This window comes from Gracilinanus agilis, chromosome 5 (genome assembly GCF_016433145.1).
Source record: "Gracilinanus agilis isolate LMUSP501 chromosome 5, AgileGrace, whole genome shotgun sequence".
In the NCBI taxonomy this organism is placed as follows: Eukaryota; Metazoa; Chordata; class Mammalia; order Didelphimorphia; family Didelphidae; genus Gracilinanus; species Gracilinanus agilis.
Genome location: NC_058134.1, coordinates 27545978 through 27569349, shown reverse-complemented (window position 1 = coordinate 27569349; position 23372 = coordinate 27545978). Strand labels below are relative to the sequence as shown.

At 42.6% G+C, this 23372-nt stretch overlaps 1 protein-coding gene across 1 annotated transcript in view; it reads right to left on the bottom strand.

Annotated features, from left to right (window-relative positions):
• NEK10 (NIMA related kinase 10) overlaps positions 1-23372 on the bottom strand; it is a 271988-nt gene that overhangs the window by 177470 nt on the left and 71146 nt on the right. Inside the window, exons 15-21 of the mRNA XM_044678880.1 lie at positions 20031-20095; positions 18063-18165; positions 17836-17964; positions 17105-17242; positions 14109-14154; positions 13515-13636; positions 12238-12336 (exon numbers count right to left, since the gene is read on the bottom strand). Coding sequence (XP_044534815.1) covers positions 12238-12336; positions 13515-13636; positions 14109-14154; positions 17105-17242; positions 17836-17964; positions 18063-18165; positions 20031-20095 — 702 coding nt within the window. The remainder of the gene's footprint in view (positions 1-12237; positions 12337-13514; positions 13637-14108; positions 14155-17104; positions 17243-17835; positions 17965-18062; positions 18166-20030; positions 20096-23372) is intronic.

The window sequence follows — 23372 nt, the reverse complement described above, 5'->3', positions numbered from 1 at the left end:
AGTAAGATATTTGGTAAATGTCAATCTTGTGATGTTTCAAAAGTTAATATGTGATTTTGAATGTATGGGAAGAAAAAAAACCTGTATGAGATCATAAAGAAAAGAGGGTATAAAAATTAAAATCAGCAGATGGCAAAAGAGAGAGAAGGAACAGCCTCTGCAATTTTGACTTGTACTCTGGCTCATTTTCATTTCATTCTTCACGACACCATTCTACCTCCAGAGACCCAACCAAGCAAAGAGCAGGCTCTTCACATATGCCCAAGGCACCGAGACTATATAAGAATTCATGGGGCAGCTAGGTGGCTTAGTGCAGATACTTTTTCGCTGTGTGACCCTGGGCAAGTCACTTAACCCCAATTTCCTAAGTTCTTACAGTGTTTCTGCCTTGGAACTGATACTTAGTATCAATTCTAAGACAAGTTTTTAAAAAATGTGTTTATTTGGTGCTTTCTGATTTCCTAATCACAGTCCTATGAGATAGGAAGTATAGACAATAGTGTCCTGATTTTCCAGATAAGGGAATTGAAGTGCAGAGAAATAAGTCAATGTACCAGGGACAACCTGGTAAATTCTGAAGCCTCTAAAACTAAAATCCATGTCTTCTCATGCAAAAGATTTATCTCTCATGAACTGTGAGAGAACATATATACATATTCTCATCAGACCTGAAGACTCTAACAAACAAAGCTCTAGTATTCAAAAATACATCCGTGCTGCTGGTTATGCAATTGTTAGTTTTAACAGGTATGGTATCTTGGTATTTAGAGGGGGGAAAAGGGGAAGGAAGGAAGGAAGGAAGGAAGGAAGGAAGGAAGGAAGGAAGGAAGGAAGGAAGGAAGGAAGGAAGGAAAGGAGGGAGGGGAAAAAGGAAGGCAGGAAGGAAGGAAGGAAGAAACAAAGGAAGGAAGGAAGAAACAACAGAAAGAAGAAAGGAAGGAAGGAGAAAGGAAGGAAGGAGTGAAACAATAGTTCTTATATTTTTCTGGGGATGAGGGGAAAATGTCATGAACATTAGGCACGTGGAAAAATAGAAAAATAATAAATCAAGTAGATTTTTGTTGTATTTATTTAATACAATTATTTGTTCCAAATGTATTTTTTTTAAACCCTCACCTTCCGTCTTGGAGTCAATACTGTGTATTGGCTCCAAGGCAGAAGAGTGGTAAGGGTAGGCAATGGGGGTCAAGTGACTTGCCCAGGGTCACACAGCTGGGAAGTGTCTGAGGCCAGATTTGAACCCAGGACCTCCCATCTCTAGGCCTGGTTCTCAATCCACTGAGCTACCCAGCTACCCCCATGTTCCAAATATTTTAAAGTATTCATTATCTGCTTCTCAGCTTAGATCATCTTCATTGATCATAGAGAGAAATATGGGATTTCTAAGTTATTGAAAAGCAATCCACAGCTGTATAGGTAAACTTCTGCAATTTAGGAAAACCTGTACATCAAACCTGGGGCAGCTAGGTGGTACAGTGGTTAGAGCATCGGCCTAGAGTCATTTAGACCCAAGTTCAAATATGACCTCAAATGCTTACTAGTTGTGTGGCCCTCAACAAATCACTTCACCCTCTTTGCTTCAGTTTCCTCATCTGTAAAATGAGCTGCAGAAGGAAATGGCAAACCATTCCAGGATCTTTGCTGAGAAAACCCCAAGTGGAGTCATGAAGAATCAGACACGAGTGAAATGAATGAACAACAATAGCAAACATCGAACATAGATAAATGGATAAATTTAATAACAATAGCAGCTGAGAGTTCTAAAGTGTCTTAAGGTTTCTGAGGATTTCATTGCAAACTTAAGGGTGCAATAAAAATAGCAGCTCTAAGTATTATTATTATTATTATTAACTTTCTTCATTGTTTGAGGTGTCACCATTATTAATCATCAGAAAGTTTGAGAATTAAGAAACCGAAGCATGGAGCACAAGTGGCCAAATCCCCATGAACTCAAAACAGAGATGCTTTGAAGGTGTAAATTATCATTGAGGGGGGCAGCTGAGTGGCTCAATGAACAGAGATAGGAGATCTTGGGTTCGAATCTGACCTCAGACACTTTCTAGCTGTATGATCCTGGGCAATAACGCCCATTACCTAGCCCTAACTACTCTTCTATCTTAGAACCAATACATAGTACACAGAACTGAATCTACAATGGAAAGCAAGGGTTTAAAAAAAATTGCCTTTGAGACAATGTGGATGAAGCTCCCACCTATCTAAAAGAGCAGAAGCTTCCCCCTTCCTCCTCCCAACAAAGAAGCTCCACTTCAGATTTCACATATTTCATGGCGGCACCAAAAGGCAAATGCACACGTTCCCTTTATGCCATGGAGCAAAGACTGCATGAAGCTCTAAGAAACTCGGGAACATTTTCAGCCAGTAAAAAATAAAATGAACAGAGAGCAACATCGAGGAAATTCAAACTGCTCATTTGTTCCAGTTCTGCTCTCTACTCCAGCACCCTCTTTGGGGTTTTTAACTGCCTGACGCTTTAATAATTAATGAGACACACATAAATCACACTCTCAGATTCACATCTTTTCAGCCTTCAACCCAATACATTTTTTCTATTTGAAAACAGCCCAATCAAGGGCCGGCATTCTCTCCCCCTTCTCCTCGCTCTCTTTCCAGTGGAAATGCTGATGGGCTCGGATTCCCTGCTTTGAGACTGTTAAGAAATGTTGGAGTAATCTGAATTGGGGGAAGCATGTGTGTTTTTCTTGCCATAGGAAACTTTTTCTTAAAACCCTCACCTTCTGCTTAGAATCAATACTGTGGGTTGGATTTGGTTCCAAGGAGAGCAGTCAGGGATAGGCAATGGGGGTTAAGTGACTTGCCCAGGGTCACACAGCTAAGAAGTATCTGAGATCATCATAGAACCCAGGACCTCCCAAATGTCTAGGTCTGGCTCCCTATCTAATGAGCCACCCAGCAGCCTCCACTATTGGAAACTCTTGATGAACAGAGGCAAGAAGATGCTAGCCCAAGGCTGGCCTCTGACATGCTGGCTGTGTGGGCAATTGGTACAACTCTAAAACCAAGAGATGGTCCAGCCTGGCACCGATCGAGGGAGCTTCCTCCCTTCTCCTCAGAGAACTTCTACCACTGCCGTTTGGCACGTGCGCGGCAGTTTGTCCTTGCCTAGGGCTGGGAGGTGAAGTCATTTGGATTCCAGGAGCCCGAATCACACCACAGGTGCAGAACTTGAACCCTGCTCTTCCTCACTTTGAATTCAGGTCTCTCTGTCTGCTAGGGCATGGCAGCCTCTCATTCACCAGGAGGAAAAATCAAAATTTGTCACTTAGAAATTCAACCAACACTTCCCTTAGACTAGCAATGTAAATATTTGGGCATCATATCACGCTCACTTTGCTGCCTTTCTGACACACTTTAGTTGAAATCAGGGGGTGCTGCTGAGTGTTTAACAACCAGGAAGGACATATATGCATGGCACACTTTTAAATTTAATCAGCCTTAATCGACATTTTCTCCAATACATTTTTAGGTTTAGAGAATCAACGGAACCACAATCTAGCACTTGGCATGGCACCTGGCACAGAGTAAGTGCTCCATTAGTGCGAGCAGACTAACAATCATTCTATTCACTCTCGCTTCTATGAGGCATGCCGAGTTTGAATAATGACAGGAAATTACCCATATTTCTATAAAAAACACAGATGGCTGGGGAGCCTACTCAAAACCAGCACGAATTAATAAGGGCTAACCATTTGAGAGATTTTTTTCCTCTCTATTAATAGTATTACAAAGTTGTTTTTTTTTTTCCAATTTTGTGCTTCATCTATATTTGGAATCAGAGGAAACGTTACTTTCCTTCCAAAAAGCATCAGAAGGCCCAGGAAGCATTGATAGATGGCTTCCCTCTCATATTTTAATCCTTATTCAAATTGTTGTGCATTTACACAAATACGTAAAAATACACAGTATAATTATTATGTTTTTACTTCTCTGTATCTTTTTTCTCTGGAGCACTGGATAGAGCACTGGCCCGCGAGTCAGGAAAACCTGAGTTCAATTCTGGCTTCAGACACTTATCGTGTGACCCTGAATAAGTCATTTTACCCTACTGGCCTCTGTTTCCTCATCTGTAAAATGAACTGAGAAGGAAATGGCAAACCACTCCAGTTATCTCTGCCAAGAAAACCCCAAACGAGGTCTCAAAGAGCCAGACATGACTGAACAACAACAGTTTTACTTGTCTACCTTCAAGCGTTTAGGTTGAGGAGCAGCTCTATCCATTACGCTACATGTTGCCTCTCCATCGTACTCTGACAAAGGAATGAAACCCTGAGCAGCTGGTGGCACAGTAGATGCAGCCGTGGGCCTGAAGTCAGAAAGATCTGAACTCAAACCCGAAACTCAAATGAACACACCTAAAAATACGCAATATAATGATTCCGTATTTATTCATCTGGATCTGACTTATCTGAGACAGCTAGTTGGCACAGTGGATAGAGCACTGGTCCTCAAGTCCGGAGGACCCGAGTTCAAATCTGTCTCAGACACTTACTAGTTGTGTGACCCTGGGCAAGTCACTTAATCTCTTTTTGTCTCAGTTTATTAACCTATAAAATGGGAATAATAATAGCACCCACCTCCCAAGGTTGTTGTGAGGATCAAAGGAGACAATAATTATAAAGCACTTAAGGGAGTGCCTGGCATATAGTAGGCGCCACATAAATATTAGCTGCTATTAGCCTTATTATTATTATTATTATCTCTCTCTAGCCTACCTACAAACCTTCTGCATAATCGAGGAAAGTCCAAGTCCCGAGATTCATAGATTCCCCCTCATCCAGAGGCAGATCAAAGACCCCTAGAGCTCAGTCTCGTCCCTCTCTCCGCCTTCATGGGAAGCTCGAAAGTTTCCACTCTGGAGCTGTCCCACTCATGATAAGATTTCCCAAAGGGTCGGCGTGTGGGCCGTGGATGGGACTCAGGAATTCAGAGCACACTCACTACTCTCCGTCTCCTTAAGGCCACTGTGGCTCGGGCAGTTAGGGCTGACCTGGCCAGCCTGGTGTCAGAGGAGTTCCATCTGTGTAAGGCAGGTAGCCAGAGCCCTTTCCTCTCTTTCCCCTTCCCCTGCTCATTTTCTCTCTCTCTCTTCCCATTCTTCTACAGGCTACATCTACAGAGCAGCATCCTCCCCACTCGGTGGTCATTCAAGGGGGCCAGAGAGTTCACTGGGCTTAGCCTGGCTCGGGGTTCGGAGGGACAAAGGAGAAAAGACTGTCAGAGAACACGTGGAAGCAAGCGTTGGCACTGCTGCCTGGTGGACATGCCTTCCAGAGCTGCTCAGCTAATTAACTTGTGCGATGGTGCCTGCAGAAAGTGAGGGGAGTCACATTTTATCTCCTTAGAAGTTGTGTTCTTACAGAGATCTATTGGAATTGGCATTCCATGGTTCTTATTAATAGCTCTGGAGAAGTTAGATCCCTAACGCGAGGAATCGTCCCTTCGGTTCAGGCAATTAGACAGGAAAAGGAGATTTTTGATCTCTAGGAGTCCAAGCCTTGAGAGTAGGAGAAATATTCATGGTTTCACTTTGCCCAAAATGTCAAGGCCGTGGGAATGGAGGTGGAGACCAAGAGCGTCACCTCTGATTTGGAGGTTCCTCTGGAGACCATCTTAAATTCTACTAAGATGGGAGCTTCCTATAAAAGAGGAAAATGGAAGGGTGGGTTCCTGGGACCTACGTGGGTGCTCAGAGAGCCGGGGGCTCATCTTATGAGAAGCCTTGTGATGCCGCTTCCCAGAAGGTGACTTTCTGTAGGAGAGGATACGTAGACCTCCTCCAGGGACCTGTACAGATTGTACAGAGCAAGTCCCTGAATCCTCAGAACGAGGGCTACCGACGGGGCACTTTCATGGAGGCAGTTCAGGGTAATGGTTGGTTGCAGCCTTCCATTGCTCTGAGACAGCTTGCAAAGTCAGTTGGATCCATTAGAAACTCCAGATTTCTGTCCTCTGTCCCTTTTTGCTTGGATAAACGGAGAGTTCTCTTTACTTGACTCTGTGACGCTGAATCCTCTCTTTTAGCAGGGGTGACATTATGAAAGATCTGGGTTCGACAGGTTGGATTTATGCTCCTCACCTGATCCCCCACCACTGAGAGATCCAGCGTCCAATTCTGCTCCTCTCTAGAGCAACAAATGTGGGAATTACAATTCATTTCGGCCCTGCTTGGTAGGAAGTAAGAAGAAGAAGAAGAGAGAGCATCCACAAGGCACAGTTGGCACAGGACTCACCATTCTGTTCAAGCAGCTGAAGGACCTTGAGAACTCTTGGGTAGCCTCTTGGCCACACTTCCTGCAGGCTCCTCTGTGAAATCACTCCCTCGTCAGCACTTTCCAGCATGACTCTAGTTTTAGAAAATGGCGCCTCAAAGCCCCCTCTCCATGGCGGACCTGGCCCAATTAATTATCTCACCAAAGACAGAATGCAACAGTAGCAAAGGGAGGAAAGGAATTTCAAATAAATCCATTTTAGCACGCGTTATGAGCTCTGCTAAAATTCTGACTGGGCAGAGTCTTGAAACTAATGGCCAAAAAGGAGCTGCGTTTGTTATTGCTCATTTAATATTCTGGAGTGATAAGAACCCCTACCAGGGCCTTTGTTTGCCACCTCTTTGTGGCCCAGAGACAGCCTTGGGCCTTGGAAGGCTTTCACAAAGGAGCACAAGCTCTGGGGACGTCCCAACACACTGGGAAAGCTTCAGGTATGCACCTCACCATGAACGCTCCCAGGTCCAGCCAAAAGCCCAGGAGATTTATCCACAGGAACGTGGAGTCTTTTTCCACCCAACAGCAACTATGGCTAGGCCAGGGAAGCACCGCAGTTTGGACGTTTACAGAAATCCATCAGGGCTGGGGAATCCACAAGGATGAGGCTACAGACTGATGGGCAACAATGGTGACAGCCAAAGCAGGAGCGGCTGTACCATGAAACGCTCAACCGGGGTCTTCCTGAAGGCGGCCGGCTCTAAAACATCCCCTCTCCAGGGCTCCAAGTAGAAAATCTTATTTTATTTTAAGCTGTGGCTTGCCGGACTCTGGCGAAAGCCTGAGTTGTTCCTTAGGAGCCCAGAGACCTGAGCGGGTTTAGGAAGACCACACAAACTTACTGGACCTTAACCAGAGCGCTAGACTCAGACAAATAAAAACAGATGTTCCCACCCACAGGCCAGGCTGTTTCAAGGAAGTATACTGAAACCAGCTCAGAATTTGTCTGTTTCTTCTGTTCTACACATTTGAAAGTTATGTGGATAAAGGCTGTCCCGACGCAATATGCCATCTTTGCTCTGTGAAAATGAAACCGCTGCCCACTACTAGTAGGACGGGACTTTTTCACTCACTTTTCCTGGAGTGGTACGGATAGATTTGGGTGGATTTATCACCAACCACTGATGGACTAATTCTCACTTCTTTCCCTCTGGCCAATGGTGCATCCTGATGAGAAATTTCCTGTCCAGAGTGAGGGATCCATCCGACGATGGACAAAGCTTACCTTACACTGTCAATCTCCCCTTCTTTTGGGTCAACTGCGTGGGAGTTTGAAGATAACTAACTAGGCTAATAATCTTTCTGTTTTCTGCCAGGCAATGTAGCATCAGAACATTTTTGTATCTGATCCAAGTCCCTGGACCATTTCTTGGGAGGGGCCCCAGTGCACAAGCAGGAAACCAGTGGATTTTGCCAACTCTTTTCCGATGGTTTTTATGGGTAACATAGGACTACAGAAGAGTCTGGTAGTTTCTCTTCCAACAGGGGGTACTCTAAGGATATAAGGATATTATAGCCACAATGCTCCAAGTTCTTGCTAAAATCTAGATGGAAAGGAGGGGTGCCCTAGCTGGCTCTTGATGAGAGCCCCAGCAAACTGCACAAACTACAGATAAGTTCTAGTTCTAGGCACCAGAGCCTCACTTGGTTAGATGTTAGCCTGAAGGATCTCAGAAGAGAGCCATGACATGCCCTGTGCAAATGAATATTGTTTTAAGAATAAATGAGAGGGGGCAGCTGGGTAGCTCAGTGGATTGAGAGTCAGGCCTAAAGACGGGAGGTCCTGGGTTCAAATCCGGCCTCAGACACTTCCCAGCTGTGTGACCCTGGGCAAGTCACTTGACCCCCATTGCCCACCCTTACCACTCTTCTGCCTTGGAGCCAATACACAGTATTGACTCCAAGATGGAAGGTGAGGGCTTAAAAAAAAAAAATAAATGAGAGCACAAGCATAAATATGGGTGAGTTCACTCTGAGCAGAAGCGGTGCTCCCTTTTTGTTCCTTACTTAGGGCAAGCTTCCCAATGGCAAATTGGGCATGACAGATGCCCCATCAATTACGGTTAAAGTCCTGCAGTGATCCTACTATAAATGGTCACCTAAATATGGTTTTAATCCATCTTTAGGGGAGCTGATGAGACAGAAGGAATCTCCTTTTCAACCCCTCTGGCCAGAGAAGTGCACTGAAAGGATGAAAGGAAAGAATTTTCCCAGTATGTACACTGAGTTCAAGCCTGTCATTATCATTACTTTTATCATTATTAATGAGCCTCATTGGAGGAACCTGTAAGAACACTGAACAGTGTGTCTGGAGGGAGCATTGTCTACCGTGAAAACAGTAAACAGAACCTGGACACGGATCATCTTTGGGCTCAAGTTTTGTGAGCTACTAACCAACAACAGAGATTGAGAGACTCTCAGATAAAACTGTGCAAGTTCAAAGTTAAGAAACATCCGCTAAGAGCATCTGAAGATGTCAGATATGCTGATCACAGGGTAACAGTTCTAGAAATATCAGGGGTCTGACCAGAGCTCTTAGTTCAATCTCTTCATTTTGTATGTGAGGAAACTGAGGCACAGTGCCATGAAGGTCATACAAGCCATAAGGGGTAAAGCTGGGATTTGAACTCAGTTCCTGTGAGTCAAAGTTCAACATACTCTTTTCACGGTAATCAGCTCACTCCAGCACAAGTTCATTCTCAAGGATAAAAATACAGTTTAATTTTTTTTTTTTTTGGCTTTGTTTTGGTTTTGGTTTTTTGGCTTAACCATTAAGAATTTAGGTGGCAAAAGAATGCCAAGAGTTGGCAAATGGAGAGTAGAGAAGGAAGGAAAGCTTAATTGCAGCAGACTTCTCTCCTTTCTGAGGAATCCTCTAATGTTATTTCACGGGTGTGATTTCGCCTTGGCAGGTGGCAGAGTTCTGGGAGCCAGAATCCGTTGCCTTGTGTCTCTTCGAAGGCTGCACACAAGTAACTGGGTCAGACCCTAAATATATATATCATAGTAAAGGCCACTTAAAGAGAAGCTTTTTTTTTTTTAAACTTCACATGCATATGTATGTGCTTCTCAAAACTACGGGTTCCTAAAATACGAGCGCCGAGTGCCGTCTACCCTCTTGGAAGCTGTTCCCGACTCGCTCTGCTTGGACCAGTGATCGGTGGGGAGCCCCATGAAGGGAAGTTCAGACCTTTGTTGGTTTTTCTAAGGCTCTCACGTTTTTGTCACCCTCTCATGCACGTTTTTTCTGATTCTTTTTTAAATTATTCTGCATTTTCCTACTTTACCATCATGTGAACACTAAACATTCTAGCGTAGGGTGAAAAGGTAAAAATATGGCACGAGTGCCCTCTAGTGGCAGCATCCTGCAATGAACCCAAGACTTTTTTTCTTTTGAGGAAATAAGAGCTTCATTTCTAGAGGGGGTCCAGGGGGCCCGAAATCCACCAACTTTTAAGAACTACGTGAATTTTAAAAACTAGTTCATTTTATTTAGTAAATCTACAATTGATAACATCTCAAGGACACAGAAATTCCTGTTAAAATGTAAAACAGTAAAATGGCCCCATGATACAACTATACAACAAAGATGCTAACTGGCAAATGTATCTAGGCTAAGATCTCTCAGGCTTGTGCACACACAAATATGGTTGCTCGGAGACTCTAAGTCAGTGATTCCCAAAGTGGGCGCCACCGCCCCCTGGTGGGTGCTGGAGCAATCCAAGGGAGCAGTGATGGCCACAGTTGCATTTATCTTTCCTATTAATTGCTATTAAAATTTTTTAAAAATTAATTTCCAGGGGGCTAAGCAATATTTTTTCTGGAAAGAGGGCGGTAGGCCAAAAAAGTTTGGGAACCACTGCTCTATGTAATCCCTAGGACCCTGATGGTGAACCTATGGCACACGTGCTGCAAGGAGCTGCTCCACTCTCGCTCTCCATGAGTGGCTGAGGACATTTCTCCCATCACCCAGCAGCCCAATGGGAGCACTTCCTCCCTCCCCTGTCTGGGGTAAGGTGGGGGGGGCTCACATGTGGTGTGAGGGATGTAGTTTGGGCATTTGGTCTCTAAAAGATTTGCCATCACTTCCCTAGGGCCACCTTCTGATTTTCTAGTCTGTGGATTCTAGAATCTGGAATTTCTTTTTAGACTGTAGAGAAGGGATAAAAAATAGACTCTATTCAGAAAATCTTGCTAGTCCAAGGGGAAAAAAAGTAGGATTATATTTTAGGCTGTGTCTGGAAAATCTAAAAAGTCTACAAGGGTTTATAAGTGAAATCAATACATTTCTAATGATAGAATGATTGAGTGTCTTATCTATAAAAATTCATAATTAGGGGATAGCCTGATAGCTCAGTGGATAGAGAGCCAAGCTTAGAGATAGGAGGTCCTGCATTCAAATCTGACCTGAGACACTTCCTAGCTGTGTGAACCTGGGCAAGTCACTTAACCCCCATTGCCTAGCCCTTACTGCTCTTCAGCTTTGGAACCAATATACAGTATTGATTCTAAGGAAGAAGGTAAGGGTTTAAAAAAATTCATAATTAGTAGAAAATGATTAGAAACCAGTTTCATGTTATTGAAAAAATAAAGGGGGGTGGTGGTAGAAATGAAGCCAAAAGACTGGTTTTAATTCTCCATTTTGGTACTGATGAATTTTAAAGGTGAATCTTGCAGGGTAGGTTCAGTGGATTGAGAGCCAGGCTTGCAGCCAGGAGGTCCTGGGTTCACATCTGAATTTGGACACTTCCTAGCTATGTGACCCTGGGCAAGTCACTTAATCCTTATTGTTTAACCTTTACTGCTCTTATATCAAACATCAGCCAAAACAAATGTATGAATGTATTAAAACAAAGTATTTATTCTAAGACAGAAGGTAAGGTTTTTTTTAAGTGATTCTTATAACCTTATTATTATCATATTATTATTTTATTATATTATATATTATATTATATATTAACATAAAACCAAAATCTGATCCCTGTTTCTGCCACTTAATAGCTGTGAGACCTTGGGCAGAACTTGTTGGAACCTCAGTTTCCTCTGTTGTAAAATGGAGCTAGGACAGCTAGGTGTCCTAGAACTCATCTTCATGAGTTCAAATTCAGCTTCAGACACTTAACAGCTGTGTGAACCTGGGCAAGTCATTGAACTTTGTCTGCCTCAGTTTCCTCATCTGTAAAATGAGCTGGAGAAGGAAATGGCAAACCACTCAGTATCTTTGCCAAAAAAAAATCCCAAATGGGATCACAAATACTCGAACACAACCAAAATGACTGAATGAACACCATGGGGATAATAGTGTCCTAATTACCTCAAAAGGCTTTTGTGAGGTTCAGTTTGGATGCCTATGAGCCACCTGGTGATTTTCATGTGCCATGTACAAATGAGCTCTTGCTAATTATCTAAATTTGCACTGGCTGAGCCCAAGCTCACTACAAATAATGTGAATTATGTCGCAAAACACTAGAGCCCATGTGACTTTGGCAACGGCCATCACAACCACCCAATGACAACATTTTGTGGGGTTCAAACACTCCCCAGAGTTTTCCCCCAGCTGGTCAAATTTGAGATGGTTTCCTGTTTTCACAACACACTGCCTGGACTGGTTATCTTTAGAATTTCACGATGGCTTAAATGGTTGGAGGGATTGTGGGTTTGGGTTGCTTTTAAGCCTACATGGACCAGGTGTCAGTAGCAAAGCTGTAAAATGTTATTTGTGGAACTGGAGAGGAGCCAAGCTTCTCTAGGGAACGAGGAGGGCTCCTGCCCTATGGGAGTGACAGGCAAGCTAAGAGACAAAGCAGCAGCTACTTCCAGGCTCCCACGGATGGGGCTCATCCCCCAGAGGCATCTCTGGCAAGTCTGACTCCCAGATCCAGAACAATATCCAGAAACTGTCTTCTGGGGAATCTCAGAATTTGTACTTACTAACAGTGACTTTGTCCTTATCCCCCAACATGATATTGTTTGGTGTGAGATCTCGATGGACGATCCTCTTTTCTTTATGCAAGTACCGAAGTGCCAGGCACAGCTGGAAACAAGAAACAAAAGTGAATTTACCATGCAGATGGAAACATAGACAGAAAGATAAGTGTAGAAAGCGATGAGCACGGAGAGGCAAGGGCGGATGTGGGTGTAAATGAGAATAGAAACAGACATAGACATAGATAAAGACATGGACACAAGGACAGAGACAAGAGAGATGGGGACAAATCTAGAGATGAGAATTTACCTCAGTGATGCCACCAAGGAACGATCTCAAAAGAATCATGCTCTTTTGTGTCTTCTCTATGTGATAATGAGACTAAATCTACCCTGCCCATCTTTAGATCTAATCACCAAAGATGAAAACATCTTCACTTAACTCACAAGTTGGGAAGTCTGTAACCCCACGTGCTCTGGAGTGAGTAACAAATCAGAATTTACTGACTGCCTCCTGGGCAGTCCTAAGATAAGCATCTGTTGTGATTGGACACGTGAACTAAGAGGGAGGCACAGGAAGTGATGCAAAAGAGGCCCCTTTATGGGGCAGCTGGGTAGCTCAGTGGATTGAGAGCCAGGCCTAGAGATGGGAGGTCCTGGGTTCAAATCCGGCCTCAGACACTTCCCAGCTGTGTGACCCTGGGCAAGTCACTTGACCCCCATTGCCTACCCTTACCACTCTTCCACCTATAAGTCAATACACAGAAGTTAAGGGTTTAAAATAAAAAAAAAAAAAAAAGAGGCCCCTTTAAAAAAAGAGAGTTGAGTGAGCCAGGGTCTCTTCTTATTCATTGCTGGAACCTGAAGGAGTGCTGGACCTGCGACCCTGAGACTTTGGTGAGACTGCTCTTAAATCTCTCTCTTAGAGCTACATACATGTGGTAAGTGAAGAAGGCTGACTCCTTTAATTTCCCAGGAGGCACTAGCCTCCCTTGATTGGGAGAAGCCCTTGTGGCTGAACCCCTTGTTAATTGACTTTTAGGCTCTGGCTGGGCCTCTGGAGCCCTGCCAGAGTAAAGCCCAGACTTGAATACAATCTCTTACTCTATCCTCTTCTCATCTCTCTACTTCCACTCACTCCTATATTTTGTAAATAAATCACTAAAATCAGTTTGGGGACTGATAATTATTCAATTCCCTGGTGAACTACCCTTTTAATATATTTACCCAATCAAAACCCCTTTTACCCCTCACATCTAAACAAATATCTCGAACGTGAATCCTTACTTGTATAAAGATATTCCAGATCCTCTCTTCAGTAAAATGGTGCTGCTTCTCTTTCAAAGAACTGAAATGTTCTCCAAGAGGTGCCCCTTCTATGAGTTCCATAACTATGTACAACCTGTCATCTACACATAAAAGAATGAAAAGGCAACAAAGCATTCAGGAAAACCAGCCATCTGCCCAGCACCTAGCACCTGGCATGATGCTATGTAGACTCACTTATACAAAATTTACAGTATCTACATATTTATACGCTTATTTATATATTCACTTACCCTATGCTAAACTATGATACAGATTCTATATACAAAATATATTAAAAATACAAATATATATACAATGTATGTTACAGATAGGCACAGAGTAATCACTCAATAAATAAATAATGTGATGGTATAATAAAATACAATAATTATAAATACTATTAATATTACCTAAAATAATATGAATTTTTGTGAATTAAATATTAATTAATTATGAATTAAATTATGTGAATTAAAATACTGACTCTCTCCCATAAACCAATCCCCTATGATCTTATTGCTTCTGTGTTATTAACATTCGCACTAATAACAAAGGTCATGGTAATATACTTACTTTCTAAGAAAGTTTTATAATAGCGTACTACATTGGGGTGATAAAGCTGTAAGAAAAAAAAGAATAATATGTAAGGCGATGGGTTCAAAAATCATATATGAAAACATTTCATTGTTGGAACTTTTAGCAAGGCTTTGAAATGGAAAATAAGATATTTTAGAATAATTCGAAGTTTGTAAATTCTCATTGAAATTGTCATGATCCTTTTTAGTTATGCCATCATCAAAATGATCTCCTAAACCAGTGATGGGCAAACTACTGCCCGCAGGCCAGATGCAGCCCCCTGAAATGTTCTATCTGAGACATTATTCCTAATCTGATGAATACAATGAGTAAGATACAATACAATGAAACTTTGAAAAAGTTGTCTTAGAAACAGACTGATGGATGAGCATTTCCTTTGCTTTGGCCCCCTCTTTAAAAAGTTTGCCCATCACTGTTAAACTAAAGCCTTAAAAAAATTAAGTTCTAATTAGCTATCCTATATTGATAATCACTTAAATATAAAGAATTATAAAACAAAATCTAGAGAGAACCTAGTTTAAACCCCTCTTTTTACCAATGAAAGTGAGATTCATAAGAGATTTTATTTTAAAATTTGGATTTACTAATTTTTAAATTCCAGATTCTTTCCTCTAATTTATCTCTCCAAGTTTCCCTATTCCCAAAAAAAAAAAAGAGGGGGGTAATTACAAAAATAAAATGCTCTGAGATTCTGCCCAGATTAAGCTGTTAAAAAGATCAGATTAACTTGGGTTGTGAGGGAAGTTATATGAAAGGCAGGTAATTATTAAAAAAAAAAAATCAGTTCTCTGGTGGTAACAAAGACCTGTGGTCACTTACATTTTTTCTTGATTATTCTTTCTCACTGGGCTTCATATTCAGACTCCTAGTATGGTCCCTTCACTAACCTCTACTCCAATTTCTTACTTCTTGTGTCCTTCTCTAAGGAATTTCTATTTATATGCTTCTAGATCTCTAAATCCTCCTCCAATCCATCTCTCTCTCTCTCTCTCTCTCTCTCTCTCTCTCTCTCTCTCTCTCTCTCTCTCTCTCTCTCTCTCTCTCAGTGATTCTCCTGGCCTCCACCTGAACCTCCATTTCCCTTTCCTTTTCTTCACCATCCACTTACTAATTACTGAGCTAACAGATACCTAACTATAGCCTCATGTGACCCAATTCAGATGGACAGACTGACCAGGGCACCCAAGGGACCTCTTTTTCCAAAGAAGTCTCTGAGAACTTAATATGTCTCGTCAATTAGCAAGGAGTCAACGATTCTGAGGCAGTACGGGGCATGACGCAGTGGAGTCAGCTCCGACGATTATCGCGATAATCCTACACAGTCATAAAGAGGCTTCACTATGATGTTGGATGGAACCAACACTGTATAAAAAAGTAGCTCGCCAATCAAAAACCAAGCTCTCTGGGGCAGGCAGGTAAGAAGAAGAATCAAGTCATCTTTGCTTAGTACCATTACACAGATTGGTTGGCTAAATAGGGTAACTTCAGGTATGTAGTCTTGTTAATTAACAAATATGAAATCCAACTATTTTAATGAATAAATCACACTCTTGGACAATATTTTTTGCTTCTATGCACAGAGCCTGGCATATAGTAGGCATGAAATAAACACTAGTTGACTGACTGACTGATGCCACATATATCTGAGTAATCCAGGGCCATGGTAATGACGGTACCGGAGAGAAATTGTCTTAAGAAATACACAAATCAGGCTGAAAAAAGAGTTTGGTCACAAAGGGAAGTCTCACTTCTCTTGATATGTTGATTGTTTCTTCCTAAACACACCTCCAAGTTGTTGGTTAATTAAACATTGTAGACCATTAACAAATATTGGATGATAGGAATGGAACTGAATGCCAGTATTGTATCCCCATGTGTTTGGACTCGTCCAGCCAAAAAATAAGGTCCCATCTTGAACAACCATGTTTTATATTTAATAACTGAGATTTGTGTGATTTTAATAGTATAGATGTTACTATCACTCGGTTAGTTGCTATTTGAAAAAAGCCAGGAAAATGTGTCACAAGTAAAACAATCTTTATGCATATAACGACTGTTAGATTAACATCTGTAATACAAATAATAACAATAATGGCCAGAATTTATATAGTATTTTAAGGTTCACAAAGTGCTTTATAAATGTTAACTCGTGGCTTTAGAGTCAAGAAGTTCTGAGTTCATCTCCATTCTTGAACACTTAATGGTTGTGATAAAAATCATTTAACCTCTCTGAAACTCAGTTTTCTCATCTGAAAAATGGGGATAATATTCCCTCCTGAGCAGCAGGAAGGGGCAAGGGAACAGAAGGCCAATCTTGGATCCAGGAAGCCCTGGATTCCTGCCTTCCTTCTGACGCCTGCTAGCTGTGTAATAGAGGGGGAGTCCCTGAGGGTATGCATCACAAATTAGCTGGTCTGCCCTAGTGGAAGGAGTTTCCAATCCAGAAGTTCCCTACACGGATGAAATCACTGGTCCAGACTTTATAAAACAACCGTTTTCACCGTGACCGAATACCTATCCATCCCACGGGGTCTTGGGATTCAAGTGAGAGAACGTGTAAATCACGTTGCAAATGGCAGCCTGGAAACTGACACTGTCCAGGCTCCAGGCGCAGGAGCCTCTCCGTGACACGGTACCCCCTCGAGTCTAGCGGTCGTGTGCCAAGGCCCAGGCCTGCACTGACCAGTCCTGTTACAAATATACATCCGCTATTGTCGAGTCACTTTTTAAGTCACGTCCAACTCTTCCTGACCTCATTTGGAGTTTTCCTGGCAAAGATACTAGAGCAATTTGCCATTTCTTTCTCCAGTTTATTTTACAGACTGAGGAACCTAAAGCAACCAGGGTTAGGTGACGGCCAGGGTCACTCCGCTAGGGAGTGTCTGAGGCCAGCGCTGAACTCCTGAGGATGAGCTCCTGCATGGATCGTTTAGTATTTAGTCAAAATGTTTCCAGAAAACAAGCGCATTCACCTGCTCCTTAATTATCGTCAGCTCCGAGACAATGTTCTTGACGCTGCTGTCGCGATCTTTCTTGTCCTTTCCAAACGCAGGGTTATGTAGATTGACTTCTTTCATTGCTAAGAGATTCTGACCACTACGCTTTCTGACCTGTAAAAAGACAAAACGAAGGAACACGAATGAAATGAAAGACGAGGGATAAGAAGAGGTGAAGGAAGTTAATAAACGAGGCCCTGGAATTAACCGAGGTGGCTCGGTCCGCCCGAGCTTTTAAAATCCTTATTCCAAAAATAAAATAAAATAAAATAAAATAAAAATAAAATAAAATAAAATAAAATAAAATAAAATAAAAATAAAAAAATATTTAAAAAATAAAATCCTTATTCCCAGCTTCTCTTCCGCGGCCCATCACGCAGTCTGTGGTGTCCAGCAGAGTAAGGACAGGTGAACGGCTGTGAAATTATAGAGTTGTGGTCACTCTTTCTGTAAGAACCCTTTTGCCTGCAGCTTGTGAGAATGTTAAAATAATAATAATAATAAAGGCCGCCATCACCATCCTCCAAATGCCACCGGCCGGCTTCTGAAATTGTCGGCCCAAACAACGGCCACGGGGATGGCGGCTAGAAGCCAAGAGTGAGGCCGTTCTTGACCTCCAGGCCAGCGCGGTGCCGGGGTGAGACGGCCGCATTTTTACAGCTCGCTCCTGAATGTTAAACTGGTCATTCCAAGGAAGACAAACTCACCTTATAAACGCAGCCGAAAGCTCCGCTGCCGAGGTGGTCGAGAATGGCGTAGTTGCCTATGTATTTGGTAGGCGCCTTATTCTGATTTATGCTTTCAATGTTTTCAGAGATCTGTTTCAGGTCGTCCTCCTGATGGGGAAAGGCAAGGGGGGAGGAGTGACCCCGGGCTTCTCGGCTGGGCCACGCTGCCGCCTCGCCACGGTATTTGTAAAGCTCTGGGCACTTACCGCCAGTGAGTTCAGCTCGGATACCAGCTCTTCGTAAACACTGATATCACGTACATAATGTCCTATATCAATGAAGATCTCAAACAAGTCAGTGGGGAAAAGTCTATGTGAAAAAAAATACATACATGCTTTATGTAGACCTAATCGGTTACGGGGCCCTTTTTTTCCCCCATATTCTGTCTCAGTGTGTGAATCTGGGCTGACAGCTTAATCTCAGGCTAGGCTGACTGTGGCTCTAAACATCGTCCGTTCCTGCTTATTTCCCTGGAATACCACATCAGAACAGTTCTGAGAAGGTTCGGATCATTCCCACAGTAAAAATACGGCAGTGGGATGGCCGGTGAGAGGCGCGTTCCCCTAGGCAAGTCCTCTCAAAGGAAGCTTCTAGGGCTTCTCGACCAGGGAATGGCATTCGCTCCCTTTTCTTCCTTCCTCCTCCCTTGGCCCGTCCTTCCGATGCGTGTAACTAGCAGAACGAATGCAGCTTCTTGAAAGATGCTACATGAGCTCACGCTTCCTCGTGCTTTGCTAACTAACTAGACTTGATATTTTACAAATGACAATGCTGATTCTCTCCCAGATCACATAATTGGTGGGCGCTTAGGCTGGTGTGTCTCTCACAGAAGGTTAAGAGCTAAAAAAGCCTCCGTGATCCATTAGCCCCATTGGGGCAGCTGGGTAGAAACAGGCCTGGAGCTGGGATTCAGCCTCAGACACTTTCTAGCTGTGTGACCTTGGCCAAGTCAATTAACCTTATTAGCCTTAGTTATCTCATCTGCAAAATGAGCTAGAGAAGAAAATAGCAAACCATCCCAGGATCTCTGCCAAGAAAACCCCAAATGGGGTAGGGAAGAGTCAGACATAGCTGAAGACAGACATGTTATAGGTAAGTCAAATGAGGCTCCCAGAGGGAAGGTAGCTAGACCAAGCTCACACATCTAGGAAATGACGGTCCAAAGTGGACCTCAGCATTCAGAGCTCTCTCTGGGACACCACGCTTCCTTTCTAGAGAGGCTCTCTCCAAAATGGTTATTCTGAGCAAAGGCCACATGATTCTTTTGAAAACTCATCAACATCAAACCCTGCCTCTCGGGAATAACCATCTAAAGACTGTTAAATCCAAAATATTTGTTCTTAATGGTTAAGGGAAGCTGGTTAGATCAGCTTTATTTATTTATTTATTTTTTTAATTTTAAACCCTTAACTTCTGTGTATTGACTTGTAGGTGGAAGAGTGGTAAGGGTGGGCAATGGGGGTCAAGTGACTTGCCCAGGGTCACACAGCTGGGAAGTGTCTGAGGCCAGATTTGAACCCAGGACCTCCCGTCTCTAGGCCTGGCTCTCAATCCACTGAGCTACCCAGCTGTCCCCAAGATCAGCTCTATTTTTGAATGAATATAGCATGTAAAACTCAAGACTGGGTTTCTAAATGTAATTGCTTTTATAAGTATTTATTTATTTTTATTTAAAAGAAAAGAACATTAAAAGTCATTCTAGTTGGAGGCAACTAGATGGCTCAGTGAATAGAGAGCCAGGTCTAGAGTTAGGAGGTCCTGGGTTCAAATCTGACCTCAGGCCCTTCCTAGCGGTGTGACTCTGGGCAAGTCACTTATCTCCAATGACTGCTCTTCTGCCTTAAAACCGATACATAGTGTTGATTCTAAGACAGAAGGTTTTTTTTTTTTAAAGTCATTCTAGTCATGAGCATCTAAGAAAAGTTATAGCCATATGGTGGCTTGTCTCTATGATTTCATAATTGACAGTTATTTATACTTTTCTATAATTAGTTATTTGTAAAAGGTAATTTTCCCAGCAATTTGATGACTGATTTCTATCTTCGTGATTCATTTTTCCTCTGGCATGAAACTAAACATTCTATTTGAAAACAGGCCCCATAAACAAATTAAAATTGAACACTAGCTTTTGCAAAAATAAGTTCATTGGCATTTCAAACTCTATAAACACATACCTTTTAAAGAGAGGTCTATTCCTTTCCATACTGAAGAGAAACCGCAAGGCTCTAAAAGCATAACACTGTAAAATAAAATAGGGGATAAACTCTTCCATACTAGCAGATGATCTACAAAAACTTGTAGCCTTTTCTCAGCCTTCCTTCCACTGGACATCTCTACTGCTTTAGACACCACCACCAGCCCCTCCTCCAGGACAGACCTCTCTTGACTTCTCCATCCTTCACACTGTTCCTTGTCAGCCTTCTTTACGAGACCATCATCTTCCTCCTTTCTTCTACCCGAAAGGATTCCCTAAGACTCCACCCCAAACAAGCTTATCTTCTCTATATATACTCTCTAGTCAACTCCAATGGGTTCCTTTGTGCAGGTGACTCACAAATTTTTTTCTTTTTTTTATAATGAATTAAGACTTTTTAGGTAATGACTTTATACATTATTTTATTAAAACCCTTTAATGTTTGTTTTCTTTCTACTCAATTGAATCTATGATTTATTTTTTTTAAGTCTTTAACTTCTGTATATTGGCTCCTGCATGGAAGAGTGGTAAGGGTGGGCAATGGGGGTCAAGTGACTTGCCCAGGGTCACACAGCTGGGAAGTGTCTGAGGTTGGATTTGAACCTAGGACCTCCCGTCTCTAGGCCTGGCTCTCATTCCACTGAGCTACCCAGCTGCCCTTTTTATTCTTTTAAACCCTTACTTTCCATCTTAGAATCAATACTGTGTATTGGTTCCAAGGCAGAAGAGAGGTGAGGGCTAGACAATGGGGGTGAAGTGACTTGCCCAGGGTCACACAGCAAAAAAGTATCTGAGGTCAGATTTGAACCTAGGACCTCCCCTCTCTAGGCCTAGCTTTCAATCCATTGAGCCACCTACCTGTTCCTGACTCTCAAATCTTGTTATGGCACCCTAATCACTCCTACTTGAACTCCAGTTCTGCATTACTAGCAATCTGCTGGGTATCTCCCCTTGGATAATCCAAGGATATCCCAATCTCGATGTGTACAAAATATTACTGGTTATAAAATATTTCCCATAAAATCCTCTCACCTCCAAACTTCCTCATTCTGTTGAGGGCATGACCGTCCTTCCAATCACAAAGTTCTGATGCTTTGGAGGCAGTCTTGACTCTTCCCTCTCCCCTCATAACCCACCTGCTCAATATCCACTGGTAAGTGTGGCCAATCTTGCCTCCACGTTATTATTTGTTGACTTCCTTCTTTTTCCACTGACTCAGCTTTTACCCATATCCAGATCCTTCTCACCAAAGACCTGGACGTCTTACCTCTAGTCTTTCCCCTCTCCAATCCATTCTCCACCCAGATGCCAAATTAATATTCTTTTGTCACAGATCTATCCATGCCACCATCTTGACTCATAGCTTGACTCACTGACTAATTGCTTCTAGGATAAAATACAAAATCCTTAAAGCCCGTCCCTATCTATCTGGTTCCCACCTGCCTTTCCAGCAGTCTCTGCTTCTGTCAAAATGGCCTGTGAGGGGTTTCCTAGACGTGACATTCTATATTGAAGAGAAGAGTTGTAGTATTTATAAGCTTGCTGAGTGCTCTACAAATATTACCTGTTTTAGTTGTACAGCATCCCAGAAAGGTAGGAGTGGTTATTCTCCAGGTGACTTTCCCAGGGTCACAAAGCTAATGACTTTCCCAGGGTCACAAAACTAATCTGTGCCCCAAACAAGATTAGATCTGAGCCTTCCTAACTCCAAGGCTGGCATTCCTCCCACTGCCACACATTTCCTACTTGGGAGCTGCCCCAATCCCAAGTACTGCTCTACTTTCCTTCTTTACAAAGTCTATAGTATTTTATATTAAGTAAATACCATACTCTACTCTTTCACTTGATTTTAGTCTTCTGGTTTCCATAGCTCCTCCAATAGGGGGCTGGCCTTAATTCCAAGACCTTCCTCGTGTTAATTATCTTCTGCTTATCCTGTCTAGAGCTTGCTTTGGATATACTGATTTTATGCAGTCTCTTCCCTTAAATGGTAGCTCTTTGGTGGGGACAGGGACTATCTTTGGTCCCTTTTTATTATCTTGGGCACTTAGCCCAGCTCTGAAACCCCTTCATGAGGCATGCCAGCTGGAGTAGAGCCATAGTCCAGTGATTCCCAAACTTTTTTGGCCTCCCACCCCCTTTCCAGAAAAAAATATTACTTAGCCCCCTGGAAATTAATTTTTAAAAAAATTTAATAGCAATTAATAGTTAAGATAAATGCACCTGTGGCTAATCACTGCCTCACCCACCAGGGGGCAGTGGCGCCCACTTTGGGAATCACTGAGCCATACTAACAAGCACAATGTCTATGAGAAAAAGCAAAACATTTGAGGATCGTGGTGAGGTCAGGCGGTGTTTCTAGATGGTCCCTCAACACTTGTACGGTGCATGTGAAAAAGTAAGCATTAGAAGACATGAAATACCAAAAGAGATGCAGCCATGTTGGCCTCAAACCCAAAGTAAGAAACAGCCCTCAGCAAAAAGACACCTTGGAGTTCCTTGAGAATCTGGCCAGTTTGTGGGATGGCTCCGTACATAAGGACATGAATTCTGTCAACCCAAGATTTACAAAATCAAAATTCAACAAATATTTGTGAAACTCCAATGGTGACGCCAGAAGGCAGAGCAGATGAGCCGGGCTCTGCTCTGGAGAATCTCACCAATTAGCAGGAGGAGGAAGAGTAAAAAAGAGCAAGACCCAAAGGGCCATGAGGTGCACTCCAGAGGAAGTTTGTCCAGCTGCTTGTCTCAGAAGGACAGAATTCCGGAGGCAGACGGGATCTCAATGGTCACATGGACATGACAAAATAGGAACCTGCCACCTCCATTTGAAGTGTAGACTGCTTTTCCTTATTAGGAAAATGCCTACAGGGCACAGCATTGTCGTATAATAGACACTTAATTAATGCTGATTGATTGATCAAACTGAAACCTGCCTCTCTACAATGGATTTATGGATTTATGGCAGTGATAAAAGGTTGGGTTTTTTTTTCCTTATAAAGCTACAATCTCATTCGTCCTAGGGAGTTAGCTGAGATCCCTTCCAACTCTGCAGCTCCACGATGGCCCTTCAGTCTTGTCTAACACTTCCTGACACTCCTATTTTACACATGAGGAACTGAGGCAAATAGAAGATAAGTGACTTGCCCAGGGTCACACAGATAGTAAGTGTCTAAGGCAGGATTTGAACTCAGATCTTCCGGACTCCAGGCCTGGTGCTCTATCCACTATGCTACCTAGTTGCCTCATCTTTGGGTCTATTTATAATAACATTTACCTAAGAGAGAAAATATTCTAACTGAGGAGAGAAACATGCTGTATC